Source organism: Amphibalanus amphitrite, unplaced genomic scaffold, assembly GCF_019059575.1.
Source record: "Amphibalanus amphitrite isolate SeventyFive unplaced genomic scaffold, NRLGWU_Aamphi_draft 001438F_arrow, whole genome shotgun sequence".
In the NCBI taxonomy this organism is placed as follows: Eukaryota; Metazoa; Arthropoda; class Thecostraca; order Balanomorpha; family Balanidae; genus Amphibalanus; species Amphibalanus amphitrite.
Window position 1 is genome coordinate 97,627 of NW_024882931.1, and position 23,152 is coordinate 120,778.

The 23,152-nt window shown below is 45.5% G+C and overlaps 1 protein-coding gene across 1 annotated transcript in view; it reads left to right on the forward strand.

Moving 5' to 3' along the window:
• The window catches only part of LOC122373054 (FMRFamide receptor-like), a 49,479-nt gene extending 34,129 nt beyond the window's left edge, over positions 1 to 15,350 (forward strand). Inside the window, exon 2 of the mRNA XM_043350795.1 lies at positions 11,580 to 15,350. Coding sequence (XP_043206730.1) covers positions 11,861 to 13,147 — 1,287 coding nt within the window. The 5' untranslated portion in view covers positions 11,580 to 11,860 and the 3' untranslated portion in view covers positions 13,148 to 15,350. The remainder of the gene's footprint in view (positions 1 to 11,579) is intronic.
• Positions 15,351 to 23,152: the final 7,802 nt, after the last annotated feature.

Genomic DNA, 23,152 nt, shown 5'->3' on the forward strand with positions numbered 1-23,152 from the left:
TGTCTGTTCTTTGTGCCAGCATCGGCTCAAGACCACTATTTATAGTCACCGTGAAGACCACGACGCCCACTCAATTCACTCAATATACCCTGCACGACGCCAACCTAACGGGTTTGGGCGGGATGTTATCCTGGCGTGCTGACTTGCAGACCAGACTGATTCGACTCATTTGAGTTGATTGCCTACGAGAACATGTGATTGGGACCATAGACCATAGTTTGGAGTGTTGCCGACCGGGACCAGAGTCCTGACCTCGCTCCTGACTGTGACCGGTCCAACTAATAATTCTATTATTCTAACCATGAAGGTCCTGTCAGCTTAGTTTCGGCCCAAAACTTTGCCAGTCTAGATTGGATTGGAATTGTGAGGAGCTATCAGATCTCCGGTTGTTGATAAACCTCCACAGATTCGTCGCTATACCCATTCATCTCTCTGAAATCCACCTCCAGTTTCTGCTCTACCTGGAAGCCCGAGCCGTCCTTCCCCTCCGGTAAACCCCACCCGTGTTGATGGCGATCATGTGTCGTTTGACTTCACCTTCCACTCCGGTTGATAATAACCCACCCCGCCGAGCAGCATAAGGACAAACTCGCTCAGGGGACTCACCAAACCAGCAAGAGCTCCATATTGCAAAAAGTTTTATGGGCGTAGTTGGGCTTTCCCCTAAAAGTTGAAGCATACTTTCGCCGTCCATCATCGCCTCCCTTGCCTTTGCTCTAAATAACCTAAATGTGCTCTTGTTAATCAGCCAGTTAGATGACATTCTGTCTTGCAGATTAGTATGAGACTATATTCATTGGCCTATAGTCGCATCAGCTCAGTACAGTCTGTACACATATGCTATCTAGCCATTCTTGCTTATTCAGTCTAAGAAAAAGTTAAATTCATTGTTCCTGGATGTTCGAAGATAATTTGCTACGCTAAAACAATTGTTGCTTTTTATTGCAATCATCAATTATCAAGGAAAATGTCATACGAAATTTAACAACCGTGCCTTTAGTCTTCAGTCGCCCGACGGTCGGGCTACGTGTAAACTGTCGGCCCACTGTCCCCGACTGTCGGACTGACTGTCGCCCCCACTACTGTCGGTCTGTCAGTGCCTGGACCTAACTAGTCCCAGTCCAGCCGGTGCCACTGCCGACTGTGCCCGTCTGCTGTCGCAGCCGCCGGCGCGGCGCCTGGGGATCGGGTCACGCCCCCCCCCTCCTCCCTGGGTGGGGGTGCTGTTCGCTCGGTGTTGGGTGGCCGGCCGTCCAACGCGCGCACAAGCGCGACGGCCGACGGCTAGTGGGGCGAGGGCAGTCGGCGGCCAGCCCGTGGCAGTGAGAGGTGGCGACGGGAGAAGGAGAGGGAGAGAGGGGGCAGAGGAAGGAGGGAGGAGAGGGTGAGTGAAACGCAGAGAGAGAGAGAGAGAGAGAGAGAGAGAGAGAGAGAGAGAGAGAGAGAGAGAGAGAGAGAGAGAGAGAGAGAGAGAGAGAGAGAGTCGTTACTTTTCCTCAAGGATACTCGCTAATTAATATTCGATAATAAAGTACCTACCTTCAAACAAGAAATTATGGAATATGCACTTGCAGTGCAGGATAATGATGGAATGAAATGAAATAAGCTAAAATGAAAGTCAGAGCTTCATAAACAATAATGCCTGTGAATAAGTTCAAAGCAGGCAAGGTTATATTGCAAAGTCCGCCATCACTATTTCTTTTGACCTTCTCAAGAGGATTTGAAAAGGCATCTGTTAGAAAACCGATGTATTGCGTAGGTAAGGCAGATGGTATCTTGAGTCACATTGCACTGTCGCAGACAATATTTTACATTTGTCGTGATTTCATGATCGCGGTGATCATTTCTAATTCATCGTTCTAGGCCTTTTACGTTAAAGCAAAGCTTAATCAATCACTTCATTCAAATCAAGCCATCGCATCAGTATCTCCCCTTTTTCTCGACATTTTTCACCTCACGCAATTCAATCATTTCAAATTTCTCACGCGTCGACTATTGCCAGCGCCTCCGCGCAGATAATTCACAACAGCATCATCCTCGGACAATAGGTGGCGGAACGCGGGGGCACCGGGGCACAGTGCCCCCCTTCATTTTGCCATTTTGATATTAGCCATATGGGCCTTGTATAGAAAGAATGGGACCAAAAGTCGGCAGTGCCCCCCCCCCCCCCCGGCGCCCCCCCTTAATTGAAGGTGTTCCTTCGCTACTGCCTCGGACTGAAATTTCGTTATTTTTATCCCGTATTTATGAACAGTGAACACACTCGATGATTGGGAGACTTTGATTTGATTTTATCTTTTATAGGACAAATGAGCTTCATAAAGTACTTCTTTGCATTAAAAACTATTATACATTAGAATATTAAAAACGACCTACACTTGTTAATTGAGGGTTGTTGGATACTATCTAGCCCTTGCTTGGAAATGTGCTTAAGATTTTGGTGGGTTGATAGACTGCATTGTTAATGAGACAAAGTTATATTCGGAGAGATCTTTTTCTAATTAAAAGATAATCAACTGTTGTCCAGTCGCCATTCGTTCTGTTTTCCGGATAAGTGTCGAAATTATGACTTGTCAGTTGTCCATTCGGGTAGTGTGGTGAAATTCTACAAACTTCCAAACATTCCCGTGAGTCTGCCAAGCGTTTTCAGCTGGGAACGCCAGTTGAACGCCTACTGTAATGTGAGTTTTAGCATTCTACCAGCCTACTCAGTAGCCAGTACATTTTTTCACACACATGTGTGTTACATTTGATATCAGTCGCTCATACTATCGTCAAGATCACGGCCCCGTTTTTGGGGATTGATAATACAGTTTGGTAAACAAAGCTGGGGCTGTTAATCTTGTGAATCCACCACTTGACCACTGTTCTACTTCGCTGTCTTACCGTCTGACAAGTGACAGGTTTGTCCGAAAACGCCGACAGAACACAACTATACGGTGGACCTGTCCTGTCCTGTCCATACAGACTGCTGGATTACGTGGCCTCATTCCAACTTCTAATTAATGTGACAGATTCGTCATGCCGTGTATGAAATTGCTGCGTGCCTTTATGCTGCGTGTTTTTCCTCGGGCTTTACCTCTACGTAAAGTTTCTTATTGATCTTCACTAGCTGCTCGTACTTTATCTTTGTCCCATTGCAAAACTCCTTCCCACTTTTGGCCTTCCGTTCACATCTACATAGCCCGCTGAGAAAGAATAATAGCCCTCCGCGCGCAAGGCTTTCCACGTCGCTGAAAATTTAATCAGCGACCTCGTCGGCTTGTCTGCGACACTCTCGCCATGTTATCCATTTCTCGCGGTGGGAGAACAGAGTCGCTAATCGAATCAGTGCACCACATGGGAGCGGGCGGTCGCGGCGCTCGGGCAGAGTTCGACCTGGATCAATCGGCCCCCCTGGGACGACGCTGGCCCGCCGAACGACCTCTGTATGACGGGTCAGGGGCCAGGAGTCCAGTGTCCCAAAATTATCTTTTTGCTTGGGTGTCAGAGGGGAAAATTTCTGACCAAAGAAAGGATGAGGGTGAAAAATCGTCGGTCAGGTAAGGCCCAAAAAGAGTGGGAAAATGATGAAAAACATTAATCTATCTATAGTTCGTTTTTCTTAAGTTTGCCCCTCACTGTAAACGTCTCTTTGAACACAGCACGAGAATTGCTAGCTGAATTACTGAGAAAACTGGTTAGCGCACATTGTATTGTAGATATGAATAATATTTTCAAAATAAGTTTTGAACACCGACGATTTAACGTTACGTTAAGCGCCGTGCAATTTATTTATTAGTTCAGACATAAGTCCTGAGAAGTCGTCTATCCCTGTGGGGCTGTAGGTATTGGCAAATACGAGCTGCGAGTCTGTGAAATAGTAAATAAATTTGATGAAATTGATCGTCTGTGAAATCTGGTCAAACCAATGTGCGCCAACCAGTTTTCTCAGTAATTCAGCTAGCAATTCTCGTGCTGTGTTCAAAAAGACGTTTACAGTGAGGGGCAAACTTAAGAAAAACGAACTATAGTATCTACAATTGTGACAGATGCAAAACAACCATTCACGCAATTGCTCTTTCTCGGTGGAATTGGGAGTGGAACATTGGGCTTGAAAACTGGAGGTGAAAGTGGAAAATGATTTTCATTTGGATGTCATTTCCCACCCAAATCGACAAATTTTGGGACACTGCAGGAGTAACAACACAGCCGAGTACTGATGGCTATCTATTGGAAATCTGGGTGTGCGGGGCACGAGCTTCTCTGATGTGACACCTCTGTCGCTGATTTTATCCCCCCTCTCTCTCTCTCACTCTCTCTCTCTCTCTCTCTCTCTCTCTCTCTCTCTCTCTCTCTCTCTCTCTCTCTCTCTCTCTCTCTCTCTCTCTCTCTCTCTTTCTCTCACTTCGCTGTGGAAGCTTATTAGGGTATTTGTGGAACTGTTATTTCGGCCAAAACGTGAGATGATAAATTATCCATGCACGTTGTGCACCCAGTTAACATTCAACAACCACACTTACCTCATAGTACACAGTACACAGAGGCACAGCGACGGCTCGCGGACATCTAGATACCTCCTAAAATACCGCCGTGTTTTGGGTACGCCAGTCCCGTCATTGAAATGCGGCGCCGTGGCCGCGGCTGCCAACGTGTTTCCGTTGCCAGCCAGCGATGGCATCACGAACGTCTTCCAGGCTGAAAAACAGCTCCGGAGGTGAGGTGGCAGGCAAACTGTGAAAGTCCACAGGCTGACCGGCATCAGTGAACATTACAGGAAAATACAAAGTAGAATACAGGAGACGATGATGTAGTCTGAAGCAGCAGACCTCATTTAGCCAATGAGTAAACCAGACCGCAAAATGTGCTCACAGCGGACCAAGGCTGCGTGACTATGATCAATTGTGTCCCACTTCTTCATTGTTTGGAGCATACTTACCAGAAAATAGTCATTGTAGTTTTTAAATGCGAAATGAAAGCGTGTGAAATGCGGTTGATCAAAAGTCCGATCATGCTTCCCATCGATTTTGATAGGTCGCCAGTGTGGGGACGCGATAAGAAAAGAAGACAGGCTGGTCAATGCAGCATGATTGAAGTCTGTTCGGAAATCGATGTGATATGCCCGCGTAATCTTGGTTATTCAATCAAAAATTCAAAAATTCAATCTTGGTTATCTTGGTGGTATTCTGCGTAGCATGCGAGCATAAAATACAGCTAACTATGTCAATGTCAAAGAAGTATCTTCATTGCCACCTTGTAAAATTGCTAAAAAGACATGTGGGAAGGTACCTGTAAAAGAGTGAGTGTCATATTCGTCGCATTGTGCCTCGACGTAACAGGAATGTGAACATATGTGTGCTGGCCTAGCCTGCACTTTGCGGTAGGCCTAGTGTTTCGTGACAGATTACTTCCCATCTATATTTCATATTTTAGTAGATAATGCAACATGAATTTCATCAAATTAACACTATTTAATCAAAGCTTTGTGTTGCACAAATCCTCCAAACGTTAGCTAACATTACATCCCTGAATAATTTTGTTTTGATGAACGGATGCCATTGAGGCGTAAGCTTCATTGCCTAAGTGACACACTGGTTTAAAATACAACTCAGGACAGGCCCGCGAAGCTGACTGATTTCGATCTGTGTAACTGTTCCGTCGACCATAAACATGTCACCGATGTTGATAAATACCGACATGGCGACATTCGGGACAATTAGTTTCCGGTCACACTCTACGGCTAAAATAAAATCGGAGCCACTTCGATAATTCGCCGGAAATATCCGACAAACAACTCATCTTCAGTTTCCACTAAGCAGGCGATTTCGAAATTGTCTTACCCCGTCTTCACCATAGCTTACCAAATCTTACCCCGTTTCCATCATAGCTTACCAACTCTTGTCAATATTGCCTTACCCCGTAATTGATATTGTCGACGTTGAATAGCTCACAATATTGTAACATCAATTTCAAGGTTACATTTGGGAGGACAGACAAGATTTGGATTTATTCAATTGACATAAACTACTAATTTTGATGGAATACGATGGTGGCATTTATGCTATTCATTTGTTGTTGCTGCAATATCAAATTTAGAAATCATGTATTATTGATCATCGGCGTTAGTTAAATTGTTTTATGAACAGCAAAGACCAATGATCAAAAGCTCAAAGAAATACACAAATCATGGCCAATTTAGCTTTTATCGAAGCCGCCCAACATAACCATCGAAGTTTTGTTGATGCTGCCGCATGGGGCGACAATGTATAGTATCTACGACTACGAGCATTAGCAGTCTCAGTTGCTATGAAAGGCTGTAGAGCTTCTAAGCTTCAGGGAAACCAAGCACTTGCTCGTCATTTATGATACAGTTGAAGCACTCCCAAGATCCGCCCTTTGGTTGAAGTGTCAGCTTGTCTCGTCAACGAGTTCTTCTGAACTCCTAGGCCGAGAAGTAGCTCACGAAAAACGAAATGTCATTCGACCTACCTCGGTCGACCTATCCGTTAGCGAAAGATCATTTTAATAGTGATACCCATGCACGCCGTGATGTGCTAGATAAAGTAGCAACGAAATGACGTGTTTATTATACATGTATTTGTTATCGTTCCCTATGACGGTAAAAATGGCTAGATACCTATGTAAAAAGTCAATACACTGTGTGCTCCTCCGTTTTTTAAACATTCGCAAAAAAGCCTGAGGGTAAGGGGTGTGGAGTATCCTGATCTATGACGCAGGCTGTTGAAAGCAGTGCCAAGATCGCAGTACTGTTCAAGGAAAACGAATTACAATTCCATGCCCTGAGAAGTTCCACATGCCCTGAGAAGATCGAGCTGAGCTGGGAAATGGAGAAAATGTTATTTAATGTAAAATTCATATCATTTCATTACAACAATGAAAATTCAACAGTGATGCCGAACATCTTTCATTTTCCCATTTGTTATTGTCTTATTGCCATTTGTATTTAATGATGACAACATATTTAACTGATGTGAAACACAGCAACACAACAAGCCACTTCCAAAATCTTCGCAGCAATCTCGGCATTTGCGGCTCTGCGAAGAAGCCTTCATAGCCTGTTCCTTCTATTAGCAGCTGTCACATCCCAAAAGCTGGACCACGGATCCCCATTGTGTGCGTGGCTTTCTTTTGTCGTTTGCTGGCATTGGAGGTTGTCTACGTTGACAGCCACCAACTGAGGGAATCCCGGGGAGCGTGACACATTCAATTCACGAGTTCAAATTAAAGGAAAAAGACACCGAGATGCCTTTGGCCACACAGCCGCACCAGAGGATGGCAATTTCAACGTGTAGAGGTGGGCGCAATAGTGCGGAAAGGGAGGCTATTCTGAAGTTAAATATTCGTCTCCACCCACATTGCTGCCTATATGTAAATCCTGTCATCATTTGACATTGGCATAGGTAAAAATGTTCGTGGATAAATAACGTTAAGTGCACCATCCGATTTATTGCCGAGTAGGTGATTTCCATAACAACTGCCCTAAATGGCAGTGGTCGATTATAGTAGGTACAGGAGAGCGTGTTGTGACGCTTTGCGATATCAGTTACAACCGGCTCTTCGCTGTATGTTGCTGACTTTCTCCATTGACAGAAGGAAAGGATCAGATGAGGCAGCTGGGCACTGCGGTGAGAGATTCAGTGGCATGATATGAAGGATAGCGTGGAATATAAATGAGTGACTTCACGGAATAGTCAAGGAAATGAAATATATCCAAGAGCGGCAATTCTAATAATTTGACTGACCTTGAAAAGGAGCTTGTATGATAGACGTATTTACTGACATTAGGTGTGCCACTCGGTGGGCAATCGAAAGCTGCACTTGTGAAGAAAATTTTACTTGGTGAAGTAGTCACGGTCTGTTGTTCTCACATCCAATATCTCTTGTTTTTGTTTCTCTTCATAACCGATAAACAGCTCGTCTACCTACGCCCTACGGTCCCGGTCGAGCCAATACGTGTGACCCCTCCTGACAGCTCCGGTACAAACACAGACACACTGCCGCTGCCAAAACGCCCCTGCCGCACCTGTTGGGCCCGTCGTTTGCACATCATTACAGGGTGTGTACTAACCAATCGATGCGGCCGCCGTCTCGACTTGAGCCTATCGAAGGGCGTGCTGTTGGAGGCCACCGAACACGAATGGGACGTGTTTGTGATATGAGGATGACCGCGGCGCTCTGCCCCCCTGCTGTGAACGGTGAACAGCCGCTGGAGGCCTATATACGTGCTGCTGGACATTCGTGGCAGTTTGGCAGTTTGCGGAGGCAGTTTGCGGAGGAAATAGGTGAATTGTACAGGGAGCCTACTATTTAGTGCGATTGTCAAGCTATGACAGTAGCAGCGTGGAATGATGAAGCGCCCTGTAACGATTTTCACCTATGCCAGTGAGTAGATTTTCATGGGACATAAATTTGCCCTCAATGCAATATCAAGCTCTGAATGGGTCCAAATCTGATCAGTAGCTTTTGTATTGTTTTTAAAAAAGTTTGAGCTAAAATTCATTACAAGCAAATCGATATAAGAATAGGAAAACACCCAATGCTGCACAACGACGAGAAGAAATGGACCAGGCAACTCTAGTTTCAAGTTATTTCCAAATAAATAGTGAAATATTGTCCATGGCCCAGCGTTAAGAGGCTCTGTTTAAGGAACTTGCAGTAAGTTGGTACTCGACGACCTCCACTTATGGGATAAACGTCTCTCGTTAAAAGCCAGTTTAACAGGGTCATTAGACTAAGATCTTAGTCGCTGGACACAGCTTAGTTCAAGGTCTCAGTTTAAATGGAAGTGGGGCATTCCACGATAGATCGTACCACTTTTTTCCAATTTGACACCCTCATCTCTCGGATTTTAACGTTAATTGGTCTAAGGGGTAATCAGGGGCTCTGAATCCTCCTGTAGCAATTTCAGGCTAAGCAGATGAGTGGTTTTTGAGTTATAGTGTATAAAATATTTTGGATCTTGCGTTGCAGCCCCAAGTTTGGCGGGCTGTAACTCTAAGACGGATAATCCAAATGCCAAATACTATACGGCATTGAACTTGCATGGAAACAAAGAATAATATGCATTTTTAAAATTTTGAAATATATACTATTTTTGATATATAACGCCTCGAGTTTCCTTTCATTTGCATTTTTATGCCTTTGGGACCAAATTTTTTTGAATTTTTATTTACTTAAAAACATTTTTGGATCATTTCTAAGTCGTATGCAAAAAATTAGAAAGGTGTTCTTTCTATAAATGTACTTATTTTGCGTCACCGTAATGGTCTCGAATTGTGATTTCGGAAGAGATCCTACAAATGGTGTGGTAAAGCTGCCTAGTGACATCACTGGTTACTGAAAGTTCAATTGAAGTCATTTTTGCCTCACTTTTGCATTGTTGACCTTGCGTGACGTCATTCGTACGTCACTAGGGTCATAAGAGTTTTTCGTCAACAACTCTCGATCAAATTGAGCTAGAGAGACGGAAAAGCTACCAATGGACTCGGGAAGACCTTGCGAATCGAATGATGTGCAATATGATCTCATTCATTCACCTTCGTGGCCTGAACCGACTGTTAACCATCTCTGTAGCGGCGCTGTTTGTCCAGCGCCGCGCTGGTTGGCTTTGCCGCGGACTCTGGGCGGTCACGTGATGCCCGGGGGCTGGCTGCCGGCTGGGCCGCCTGGTCGGGGAGCGGAGCCAAATACACGGCAGTGTGCTGACCCGAGGTCAGCGACTTAAGCTGACCTCACCACAACAAACAGTATACCATTCGACGCGCCGGAGCTAAGCAAACACAAAGATGCTAAAATCGCGGCTCTGCGACCATTTCTTGCGAAGTTATCTATCAAAAACCGGACCCGTAATTTGGGTCGCTTAAAATGCCCTCAGGGGTCACCAATGAACCCGAGACCTTAAAATGTGGTATCATTCGATGCATCTTGTAACGGCGCACATGCTCGTTTTTTCCGCAAGGTTCTAGCTCCATTAGAGGCGAAACGGCGAGCTGGGGTCGTACTAGCCCCCCGGAAACCCATTTTGTATGCATTTAAATGAGGAACTCATAGAAAGAACACCTTTCTAATTTTTTGCATGTCGATTTTAAAGGACCTAAGGTTTATTTTGAAGAAATAAAACTGGCAAAAATTTTGGTCCCAAGGGCCACCATAGACAATTTAAAAAAATACTACGGTTTTTTTCAAGATGTAAAGCTTTTCTTTCTAATTTTAAAAATAATGTATTAATCTTTGATTCATCGTTAGTTCAAAGCTGTTTACCGTTTGTTGCTTGCTTAGCTCGTTTTTGTGTTATAGCTCATCAAACTAACCCTTACAATCTGAAGTTTAGAAAATATTATGCAATGTAACTCAAAAGTCAAAAAGTTTTCATCTGAGAAGTCTGATATTTTGGCAGGTGTTTTTGGAGCCTATGATTACCCCTTGTACCAATTTTCATTCAAATCTGAGAGATGAGGGTGACGGGCCTGGTACGATCTATCGTGGAATGCCCCAAGTGCAATGCTTCAGCCAGTTGCCCGAAATACGGACGTGTATGGCTGGAAGCTAAGCATATCGCAATGGCGATTGCTGATCAGTTACATAGAAAATCGGTTAAGGGTTCACTAACGAGTACCTACTCGTACATGCCTACTATCGTCATTGCAGATGACTGCTACTGCATGTTTTGGGGAGAGAGAGAGAGAGAGAGAGAGAGAGAGAGAGAGAGAGAGAGAGAGAGAGAGAGAGAGAGAGAGAGAGAGAGAGAGAGAGAGAGAGGGAGAGAGAGAGAGAGAGAGAGAGAGAGGAGAGAGAGAGAGAGAGAGAGAGAGAGAGAGAGAGAGAGAGAGAGAGAGAGAGAGAGAGAGAAAGAGAGAGAGAGAGGGGGGAGAAAGGGAGGGAGAGGGAGAGGGAGATTATATGTACGAATATTAATTATACGAATCTTTCTTCGTTATTTTACTTCATCTTTCTCTTTTTTTTTCGTCTTTAATCTGTGACTTTTACTTAAGCGGTCCACTATCGGTTTCAAGGAGTAATCCATCCATGAAACCGATAGTGGGCCGCTAAAGTAAAAGTCACAGATTAAAGACGAAAAAAGAGAAAGACGGAGTAAAATAACGAATCCCACTATCGGTTTCATGGAGTAATACAATTTCTGGAACTCGTTTAATTGTGCTGATGGCACGGCTAACATGTTTCATTGAAGTGTCTGACATTGGTAGATGACAGCTGCTATAATTCATGACTGGCCTTTCGGCTAGTCTGTTTGGCTGAAGGCCTCGGCCTTCTGAAACAGATTGCTAAAGTTGGGTCAGATCCATCAGAAGAATCCTTACAAGAAATCACTAGGTCCACTACTTTCAAGATTGCATGCAGTTAAATGTTTTTACTCTGCTCATTATACATTTTACACAATAATACATCGGTCTTATTCCATACGTGCATTGCATCATCGTCCCTGAATCATGAACCCAAATCTGAATCACAACTCACAAATAAGCAGTCGTGTCGCCACATGGGCCGAAGAATCTTCCACCAACTGCCTCGCCAATCAAGTGTGTCATGTTTATTAACGAAGCCGATATTTCTGTTCACAGATCCTGCTGCTGACCGTCTGCTTCGGCGGCTGACGAGTGACGTTCATTGGACGATTTCATCTGATGGTTGCCTGCTGCGTGGACCAGAACTGTCGAACATCTGCAGGAGCTTCATCGGTCGGTCATATTATTCAAGATCAACACTATCGATCGTCATATCTCAGCACTGCTCATTGATAGCAACAGAGTGTGACCGGGTGCCAGAAAATATGAGCACCGATAGGTTTGCCAAAGTCTTGAACCTGCTCTAGCATTTGGCTGAAAGATACGGTGAACTCACCATGCTGGACGAACAGTTGACCACGATGGCGTCGCTGAGTGCAGCCAACATCTCGGACGAGTTTGAATGCGAGATGTGTGGCGAGAAGTCACCCTGCGCTGTCGATCCAAGCCTCTACGAGTTCATCCTCGAGGGCGTCATCCTGAACGTGGTGAACATGCTGGGTATCGTCTGCAACACCATCTCGATCTACATCCTGTCGCGGAAGCAGATGCGCGCCTCCATCAACTGCTGCCTGATCGGGCTGGCCACGTTCGACATCCTGCTGCTGGTGTGCTCCATCTTCGTGTGGGGCCTGCCGGCCATCAGCCAGTACTCGGGCGGCATGCGCAGCCTCACCAGCCGCATCATCCCGCACATGACGCCCTGGCTCTACCCCCTGGCCACCATCGCGCACACTGGCAGCACCTACGTCACTGTCACCGTCACCGTCGAGCGCTACGTGGCCGTCTGCCACTCGCTCAAGGCCAGGTACATCTGCACCTACGGGCGAGCCAGGCTCTACATGATCCTCATCAGCATATTCGTCGTAGTGTACAATGTACCCAAGTTTCTCGAGACTGAGGTGCAGCCCATCGTCAACATTCGCGAGAACCGAACTATCGTGGGGTATATCGCGTGTCCTACGCCGCTGCGGAACGAACGCACCTACATCGAGGTGTACATCATGTGGATGTACTTCATAGTCATGTACTGCATCCCCTTCGGCACGCTGGTGATCCTCAACAGCCTGATCTACAGGAACGTTCGGATTGCCAACCGCATGCGGCAGCTGCTGAGTCGGCGACAGCAGAAGGAGATCGGCCTCGCCACGATGCTGTTCGCCATCGTCCTGCTCTTCATGGTGTGCAACAGCCTCTCCTTTGTCATCAACATCATCGAGCTCATGAACAGCGACTCCAAAATCATCGAGGAGGCAGGCATGGAACGAATCGCCGACTTCAGCAACCTCCTCATCAACATCAACTCGTCGTCCAACTTCGTCATTTACTGCATCTTCGGCCAGAAGTTCCGGCGGCTCTTCCTGCGTCTGTTCTGTGAGCGTCTGCTGCGGAGACGCTGCGGAACACTGGGCTGTGCCGAGGACATGTCGATGGCGGGCCCCACCGCGGACGCGTCCTCCGTGCCCATGAAGAGGATGTACCGTGGCAGCAACGCCACTGAGACAGAGAATGGCGAGGACCACCGGCTTCTGGTGGCAAGCAGAGGCTCGCACTACTCGCCCGTTTCCATGACAACGCTCAGTGTCAACCTACCTACCAGTACTACCTCTGTATCCGGAGTGTGACGCGTCAGTGGCGCCGCCAAAACTGTGGTTGGTAGACCATTTGGATGACTTTTTACACCTATCCAAATTAGGCTGGTGCTAAGACGCTTAGTGAAATGTGGCGCTGCTTGCAAAGCAAGTCGCTTGGTTCGTTCGTTCCGAACCCAGCTACTAGCAACTTTACTAAGTGTGAGACAAAGAGCAAATGTTATGTTCCTGATAAAGGAAACAAACAGGATTGTGTAGTCAATGAAATTAATCGGCTTCCTATAATAGGATACCGCTAAATATGTAGGTACACCACAGATGGCAGCTCTGCTGACGGCCAACATTATCATTGGCATGCTGGTTGGTGCATTTCTATTGCGCCGCTACACGCTACCCTACTTTCATGGTTGGACAATCATTTTCACATAACATCATCAGGATAACAGATAGGATAACAGATAAAGATGAATGCCCGGTGCCCACCCAGTGCGGCCAAATTTCCACTGTTGTGCCGATGCGCGTGCTCATGCTCTCACGCTGAAGCTGGTCGGTGGGGAGTTTGGACGCGACTGCGACAGAACGACAGTGCTCCCGTGGGTATTACGACGTGCTGCTACGCGCCGCAATACCTCAGGAGCCTCTCCCGTGAGCAGTTATTCTGTTTTCCACCAGCTGTGTGCGGGATTGGATCCTGACTGAAGTCGCCGGAAATTGCCGTGCGAATGTGCTAACCTCGCTAAATGTGTCAATGAAAGTGTTGCCCGGATTGTGCGGAGACTTCTTGAGCCAGGTGTGTCAGAGTACCCCAGAGTTTGGCGTCGCCGGAAGATATGAGCTTGTTTTGCTAATTTCAGCGCCGAACCTCAGTCCAATGTCTTCAAAAGTGGTATGTGTAAATCATCACTTGATGCGCGCTATTGAGTTGGCTGGGCCTACCTAGTGTTTTCAAATGTGTTGCTTATATCTTGCCGTTGTTTCGGAAACGCCAGTGACATCATGTTCATAATACCAATTTGTTGATTGTCCAGGAGGCGAAGCAGACATTCAAAGCGATGACGACGAGACTTGTGTGATGTCTCCAGGTTCGTTTTCAGACTATGATGTATCAGTGTTTTCGTTGTGTGTTCCCAACTGGAGGGGAACCGATCGAGACAACGAGACCTCTTGAGCTCAAGGGGAGAGTGCTCAAGAGGTCCGCAGTCGCAGATCGGGCTGAGACGGTTATTGAAGACGCCTCGACACCCTCAGGCGGCGGTGTGTGCTTCGCTCGGAGAGCGATTTGAAGGGCATTCGATCCGCCTCCTGAACAGGGTGTTATTTCGGGGGAGCGCAAAGTCTCGCGATTCTGTGCTCCGAGGGACGGCATAGAGATGGAAGGGAAAGCTCGCTTTCATCGCAATGATACGGCATCGCGAGACTGGTACTTTTCTGTGAAGGAATGGTCAGACCTGAATGTTAGTGTGCTGGATCAGAATATTTGTGTACGTTCAATGTGAGCACCACGTTCATCATTTGCCGCTGATGACGGCTGTTGCCGCTGATGACGCTGTTACAACTAAGTAGGTGGCGTCCACAACTCGAATCGTGAATGGTTTTCGAAAAGCAGAGCTGTATCTCTCGGTCTCACACTGTTGGATTGCTGAAAGCGTGTCGTGGTGCAGATAATTCATTATCACTCGGAGACACACCGAGCGTTTTGCTCTCTCGCATCGATGACAAATGAAGTCTCATTTCGGCCTTGTGAAACATAACTGGGAAATGTTGAGAGCGTTCCAAATGTTTTTATTTGCCGTCATGTTTTATGTGATTCAGCCGTGTAGCTAATCGTTAGTCAGTGTCCTTCATGTCAGATGTGTAATTTTAATGCACTTGGGCCATTTTGTATGACATTTTCTCTTCAGGGCGCTCATATCGGGATCATCATAATTTTCTGAACAGTTTTCCAACATTCATTGTCTTCATATTAGCCACATTAGCTTGACTTGCACTACAAAGAACGTCCACGTATCCTATGCTCGAGTTGTAACTACCTAAACGTCACATCTTACCCTTAGTCAGCGTGATTCCCTTAGTGGACTGGTCCGTATGCGTCAGGCACTGGTCATTCTTGATGATCATAACCCGTCTCACATTGTGTCCACTGTCCACATCGTGTCTTCTGGCTGTGCGCTCTCCTCTGCACTTACATCCTTATGGGCCTGACCGAATAAAGTGCACTGTTAGACGTGCAAAAGCGGGATGTTGTGTACGTGCAGGCGGCAGTTGTTGGGAGTGCACCGATCATGATCCGTGCTTAAGAACGTGAACCGGATAGAAACGTGACACATCACACGTGATATCTGCCAATGTGAATGGCTTATCCGGGATCAGTAAACAGCCCTTTCACAACGGAGCATCGGGCACCTGTTTCATCCGTCAAATCCGTTTGGTTATGCCTCAGAAATTCCAGTTACAGTTGTTTGCTTCTAGAGTTTCCACCATTCGAATAAAATATCGATTGCTCTGTTTATTTGCTTTCAAATTCAATCACGTTGATGCAGTTTGAAGGAAGGAAAGAAAGGAGTTGCGCGTTTTTCCAACAAATCAGAAATAGGTGTTGCTTGAAGCTAGAAAAAAAGCACAGCGCATACCTACCACCATCTTGACCCTCGCCAGGCCAGGGGGTGATGTAACCCGTTTTTTTTTTGCAGCGTTAAAGCATCGGCGCATAGCGCCGCCAAATTTAGCATACCTTATGCGGCACCCTTTAGACACATTCTCTGAACATTTGCAACCTCAGCCGTTTCAGGTCAGGTTACCAGGTCACAAAAAACTGGTACAATATCAGGGTGAAAGCGGAATTATTGAGTGACATTGGAACAACAAACTTTTTCGTAGATAACATAAACACGGTGGCATAAAGCACTATCAAATTACCGGATTGAATTGGCTTTTGTCATACATACACATGCTATACATGCCATAAATGTATATGTCATTATAATTATTAACAAATCTCGTATTGTGTTCAAAGGAGACGTTTATAGTGAGGGTCGAACAAAAAAAAAAAAACGAACTGTAGGTGCGATGATAAGCAAGTGATACTCGACACGCCCCCAACTTCTTTGGGTTTGATGTGCACGGTACATTGTTCACGCCACCATGACGACAAGAATAATGCTAGATTGCGTTAGTAGACCGAAGAAGATTGAACATTTCGAAATGAGTTTCTAGAAGTTGAATGAAACATGCAATGAAAAGAACGCTCATTCGAGTAGGTAGCAAAAGCAAAGATATGACACTTTGAACGCCTTTGTAGGCCTCTGGTAAAAAAAAAAAAAAACTATCCAATCATTATTACCTCAGCCTTCACCACGGACAATCACAATATCTTATTCTGTGCAGTGAGAACTCATCAGACGGTATATTCCCGACTGTTCCCTATGTCATGCAATATTCACATCATTGATATTGCTGCTTACCTTATAGTGAGTAGGAAAATATACGGGGGCTAGCAAACCGAATTATAGATAGCGGCATTTGATAACACATTCAATAGCCAAAGGAGTGCAACTCCTATAATTCTTATTCATTCAAACGATACGACATCTGTTTTCTGTATCCAATAAGCGACATCGGCATAGCAACTGGAATGTCCCCCCCCCCCCCCAAAAAAAAACTATAATTTCCGTTTATCAGTCGCTCCCCGCTCCGATGGCTGCAGTGACTACCAGTGAGCTATGAGGGTGTTCGTCCCCTGGCCGCTATATTCGGTATCCACCATTCACCATTCCTCTCGCCTCGCTGCCGCCATGGCTCTGCCGACCCGGCACGCGGCGCAGAGTCACGGAGTCAGAGGTGCGTGCCCACACAGCGAGCAGGCGCGTGCAGGCATGGAGGGGCTCGGTGCAGCGCTCAGCCACCAGCGGACCTGTGGATGACGGATCTGCGCAGCCGCAGTGCAGCGGGGAGCGGGGGACAGGTATGGTTTAGGGTTAGATATGAACATGTTCAAACGAAACTAACTGCTAGCGCTGCTGACAAATGATGCGGATTGCTGGGTTTTCGGTGAATAAATATCGGCGCAATAGGTAGATACAGACACATGCGAATTTATCCAAAACTAGGTACTCACCCGGCACAACTATCCTGTTTGCAGTGTTAAATTAACTCTGTGACAATTTCCTTATGCCTCGCACCTTCAAAAGTGGTAGCCAGTCTCGGATGTCCAGCGTCTATTTTCAGCGCTGGCTGCGTGCCTGTTTCGGTAGATAATTTTCTGAACGCTGCGCCGTCTGGTCCGCCGACCGTGTAAAACAATGGCTTGGAAACACCTGGAAACATTAAATCCAGTTCTAGCTTAAATTCCATCGCGGTTCACGAGCCAAGTACTGGAAAAAACTCGACTTTTCCCGTTGTTTCCGTACGGTCATTGCTCAAAGTCCGGTGTGTGCACAGCTCCGTTCAGTCGAACATGAATGCTGGGATATCGACTGGGCGTTACTTACAATGACGCCAACACGAGAAAACACGACGTCAGTTGACATATCATGACACCAGAGGTGTTAGACCGTGATGGTAGTTTGACAGAACGTGCACGCCAACAAGACAAAACACATGGTCGGTGTGAAAGAACCCGGCGCTGATGTGACAAAGAAGAACACAAAGAGCCACACAGGCAGAGGTGCACAAAGTAGGCAAGTAGGAAGGTTTGTGCACCTCTGCACACAGGCATCCGCCAGGAATTGCTGGGCTCAGTCATTCAAATTATAACCTTTTTGACTTCTATGAACACATGTCACAGTAAACTCAACGAACTGCGCAGTACAAAAGAAAATTCATTAACAAATATACATATACTGCTGCTTACAATTTTTCTGTTATTTCTTTCGATAAAAAGCTGCACATTTCTTCTTCCAGTGCTTCAAACCAACGTCGATGGTCGAATGTGATACTGATAATGCACCTTGTTGATATTGAATATATGATATATATGATATTTGGTACACCTTATCATACATCAATTCTACACATGTTGTGAAAATTTCAGACCAAGTTCATTCAAGGTCAGGTCACCAGGTCACTTGAAGTGACCTCACCTCATAAAAAGGTTCAATGTCTGTCATAGCTACACCGAGTGACCGATCGCTTTGAAACTTTCAGTGATTGCTAAGAGCAATAGCATGTACAAAACTTATATCTCAGAATTTTGATATCGATGACCTAAGGTCAGGTCAATTTTGCGACCTCCCCATTATAAGTCAATGGGAGAAAATTGAAATGCGCCTATTTTGGACCAAAGACATTATAAACACTCCCAAACACTGAATTACAAGTGGTTTAGACACGCTGAACATGAAAATGGTGTCCGTGACCCCTGTTTATGCCCTGAGGTCATCTAAGGTCACGAATGTTATCTAACAGTTTTTCGCAAATAACTTTTGATAGAGCCATGCTAGAGCGATGAAAACGCCTTAGATGTGTTCAGCTCGACGATACGGATCGACTGATATGCAACATGACCCTTTCCGGTCAGGTCATGACCTTGACCTGAGGTCAAATTTTCAAGTTGACCTTTCAAGGTCAAGTTATAGTTAATTCGATGCGTCTTGACGAGAGAAACACGATGCCGGTAAAAGTAAGCTCGTACAAGGCTTGGGTCAAAAGTTATTGCAGAAAAACTGTTTTAGAAAAAATCGGCTATTTTTGCAGTTTTTGCCCCCTGCAGGCAAAACCGTTAACGTTAGGTCAAATCTGAGAGAATTACTCAGAAAGGGTGTTAATAGGGCTATCGAATGCCCATTTCCGCGGCGCTGTAGCTCTATTGGTTCCCGAGTTATGCGTTGGCTTCTTGGAAATTTTCGACATTCGACCTGGAAATCGGCGAAATTTTGCCTTCAATGACCGCTGGTGACCTGACCTTTGACCTGACCAAAAAATTGACCGAAGTGATTTCCTCATTATTTTTGACGCTCTTTCGAACGCCGCTTTCCGCGTATCGCTACGTGGCCCAGGAGCCGAGTTAGAAGGGGGGGGGGTGTTCAAACACCCCCCAGCAGGGCGTGGAAATCCAGGACCCCCAGCCGGGCGCGGGTTAATTTAGTGAGAAGTGTAAGGCACGGTTTGAAAAACCACAACAAACATACGAAAGAAGTCATTTACGTACGTCAAGGCAAAGTACTGAGGTCCCTCACAAGGCACGAGGACAAAAAAATAATTGTATCCTTCAAAGGTATGCAAATTGGCAATCTAACCAAATTTCTATTGCAATCTCTCCGTCCTTTAAAGTTGATTTCACCTGTTATCCTCCTTTTCTGAACGCATTAAGCATTATGCAAACATTAATAAATTCTCTCTTTTTTCCTTCAAATCAATACAGTGCCTGAGGACAGCCATCGTCTTTCAACATCCATTAAAACACCCTTTCATCGCTGATGACGTGAGTGGCCAATGCCTCCGGGAGCCACTGCCAATAATATGGGAAGAAAGTGCAGTGAATAAAATTGAGCTCATCTATGTTAGTAGATAATCGCTTCTAAAATCATCTGTAGACGACTTTTGATTAAAAAGGAGTTTTTATTCAAACCAAATAGTTGAGCTAAAATAGTTGAGCAAAGTAATGGGAAGACACTGTTTTACCCACGAGCTCGTAGCATGTCATTGTACCGAGGGATCATAAGTTGACTTGTTTACGCACTTGGTAGCCTATGAAGTGTGAATTGATGCAGTGCAGTGCTCCAAGTTAGCCCGCGCCCCAGTGGCGGTCTCAGCCAACTTCGCCCTAGTGGGGGGGGGGGGGGGCATATGTCACCACCCACCTCTAACTCAAAAACTAAGAGGGCTAGAAAGATGCGGTAAAAAGCAGTCGATAGCTCTCAATGCATACGTTTGAAAGTATTGAGGTCATTTTCATCTTAGCGCAATATTGGGGTCACTGGAGGTCATCAAAGGTCAAAATTTGCCAAATGTCATTATATTTCTCAGAAAACATGCATTTATCTCAGGAACTATGATAGCTAGAAAAACGCATAAAAAAGCAATCGATAGTTTTTGAACTCCCCTTTTGATAAGGTCATCATCAAAATTGACCTCAGGTCAACGGTTCAGCCTCTAGAGGGCAAAAACTCCCAAAATAGCTGTTTTTACGAAATGTGTTTTTCGACAATAACTTTTGACTAAAACCAGCTAGGACATTTCTATTGCCAGAATCGTGTTCCACTCGACGAGACGCATCGAATGAACTATAATTTGACATTGAAAGGTCAACTTGAAAATTTGACCTCAGGTCAAGGTCATGACCTGACCAGAAAAGGTCATGTTGCGTATCATTCGATGCGTCTCAACAAGACAAACACAATGAAACCATCCCCAGCGTCCTATCTCTTTCCAATCGAGAGTTATTGGCAAAAATCTGTTTGTAGCCTCAAATGGCCTCGGATGACCTTTCTAGAGGCTATCAGCAAAAAACACACCTTGGTCGTCACGGGTTGTCCAAATCATTGTGGTTCTGAAATATTTGGACTGCTCCTATGCATACACACGGATTTATAGGCATTTTCATTTTTCTCCATTGCCTTATAATGGTAAGGTCACGCCACTGCCCTGACCTTAGGTCACGGATATAAAAAATCCGAGATATACAAATTGTAGGCGCCCATAACATCATTCAATCCACCAAGTTTGAAACCTTTCTGACAAACACTGCAGGCTGGACATGATTGCAAACTTTTTTAGGCTTGGTCAGTTAACCCGGCAGGCGGTGGGCCTACCAGCCACCTTCCGCGCGGTGGGGGGGGGGGGGCATTTTTTGCCCCCCCCCCCGTATCCCCGAAACTACTGGACGGATCCGGAAAATTCAAACGGCGTTCGATAGCCCTGTCAAATTTGTCAAGGGAAACCAAATTTCATTGACATCGGGGTCACCGATGACGTCACAGGTCAGGTCAAAGATAAAATCAAAGTCAAAGCGGCCCTGGTGGCGCAGTCGGTTAAGGCGCCGACCCGCGGTGCGGGCGGTGCCGGATTCGGGTTCGATTCCCGGTTCCGCCCGTTCCGCGGGCGTCGTCCCCGGCTGTGTCACCAGGTGTGGGGTAGGCTCCCACTTCAGCCGTAGCCTGGGGGGTGGGGGAACAAGGGCCAGGAGGAGGAGGAGCCCTCCTGTAAATGGGCCACAAGTGCCCGTTGGAGGGAGGCCTGAATTAAAAAAAAAAAATGTTTCACCGTTCACGGGGCTTCTAGGGAAAGCGCTATAACACCGAGTAAAACGCATTTTGTCGAAAATCAGCGATAAGGCGTCAGTTGTCTAGTACATATGTTGCTATTAGAGGTCACTGGTCATACCAGGTCAGGTCACAGGTCAGGTCACCAAAGGTCACCAAGGGTCACCACATGAGCCCAACTTTACTAAGGTTATGTGATGCATGTTTTATGGCCAGTTTTTCATTTCCAACTCAATGGTGTTGGTTATAAGACCATCAGGTACGGTTGAGGTCACTTTCTGGTGGAGGTCAGGTCAAGGTCAGGTCAAAAAAGGTCAAATTTCAAAGTTGATATTTTGCATAAAATGGGTATCAATTCGATGCAGCTCGTCACGGGGAGTCTAATGGTGGTCTTTGTTTTGCGCTACGAGGTCTGGAATTGCTAAAAATTGAGTTTGAAAATTTGACGTCATCAATTTTGAACAGTTTTTTCGCTATAACTTGGCCAAAAAAAGAGGTATCGATCTCAAATTTGGTATGTAGATAGAAAGTGGTAGGGACTATCACATATGTTCCGGTTTTTTTTCGAAATTCAAAAAAACTTTTTGGATTTTTTGGCTATTATATTCAAAAAATCTATTTTTTGATTTTTGGGGGTCAAAATCCAAAAAATTCGAAAAACCGAAATAGCAGTTTTGTAGCCCTTTTGATTCCACACCTTTTATGTCAAAAAAAAAAACATTTTTCTGTATCTCTAAAGCTGTAGGCCTGACAGCTCTTCCCGCGAAACCTTTTTTTGGGTCGAAAATGGCAAAAATGACGTCACTCTGACGTCATTAGCGGCCAACCTATCATAGCCTTTGGAAAAAAAATTTTGGTCACCATGTGCGCTAGCTGCTCCCGGGAGGGTACTGAAAGTTTGGTGACGATCGGCGCAGCGGTTCTCGAGATATATCGAAAAAACTAAAGGGGGGGGCAAAAAAATGCCCCCCCCCACCGCCTGGAAGGTTAACTTGACCTGGTGACCTGACCTGACATGACCTGGGATCAAAAATTTCACACATTGTCCAAAATTGATGTAGAAAAAGCTACTCCAAGCGGCGCGGCGCTGCGCGCCGCGGTTTTTTATTTACACGCAAAAAACGCGACAGGGTGGTAACATATGCCCCCCCCCCTCCACTGGGGTGAAGGTTAGTATGTTTACGTTAGGTACGAATACAAAATTCAATCCATACCAACTTTTATTATTCTGTAATGACTTTAATGAATAAAATGGCATATTATGGAGCAGCGTACGCAAACAAATTTAATTCAGATATAGCAGTGTTGAACTACATACTGATAACGTTGCCGTTTATTGTTAATGATTTTAGATGTTGATGATCTGGCTATTCGTAACAGCATTTAAAACGTTCTCCTAAAACACTAGAAGATGGAACGAATCCGTTTGAGTCATCTGATCAAAAAGCTGAGGATTATCCCACCTTTAACATGGGGTTTGAGTTGAGATAGCCAAGTTTGCGGCGAGGTTCAGAAACCTTTATCTATCTAGGTTGCAACCCCCGCGGCCTCTTGGTGTTGAAGAAATTCGTTCCCTTCATTTGAAAATGGGCCTTGTACAAGGCCCTATCTTCAACATGGAGCGACCGTTAGTGTGACGTCACCTCGTTTAGTCGTTCTGATTTAAATGGGTTTGTTCGTTGAAAAATCGCTTAAAACTTGGTCTGAACTTTGTTGTGGTGCCTACAGAGTAAAAAGAATCAGCTTTATGACAGTAATGTGGCCTGGGGAAGGAGGTAATTTTGGGCTGTGACGTCACATATTTGAAAGTTTGTGTTTGGAATATGGGAAGCCTAAGATG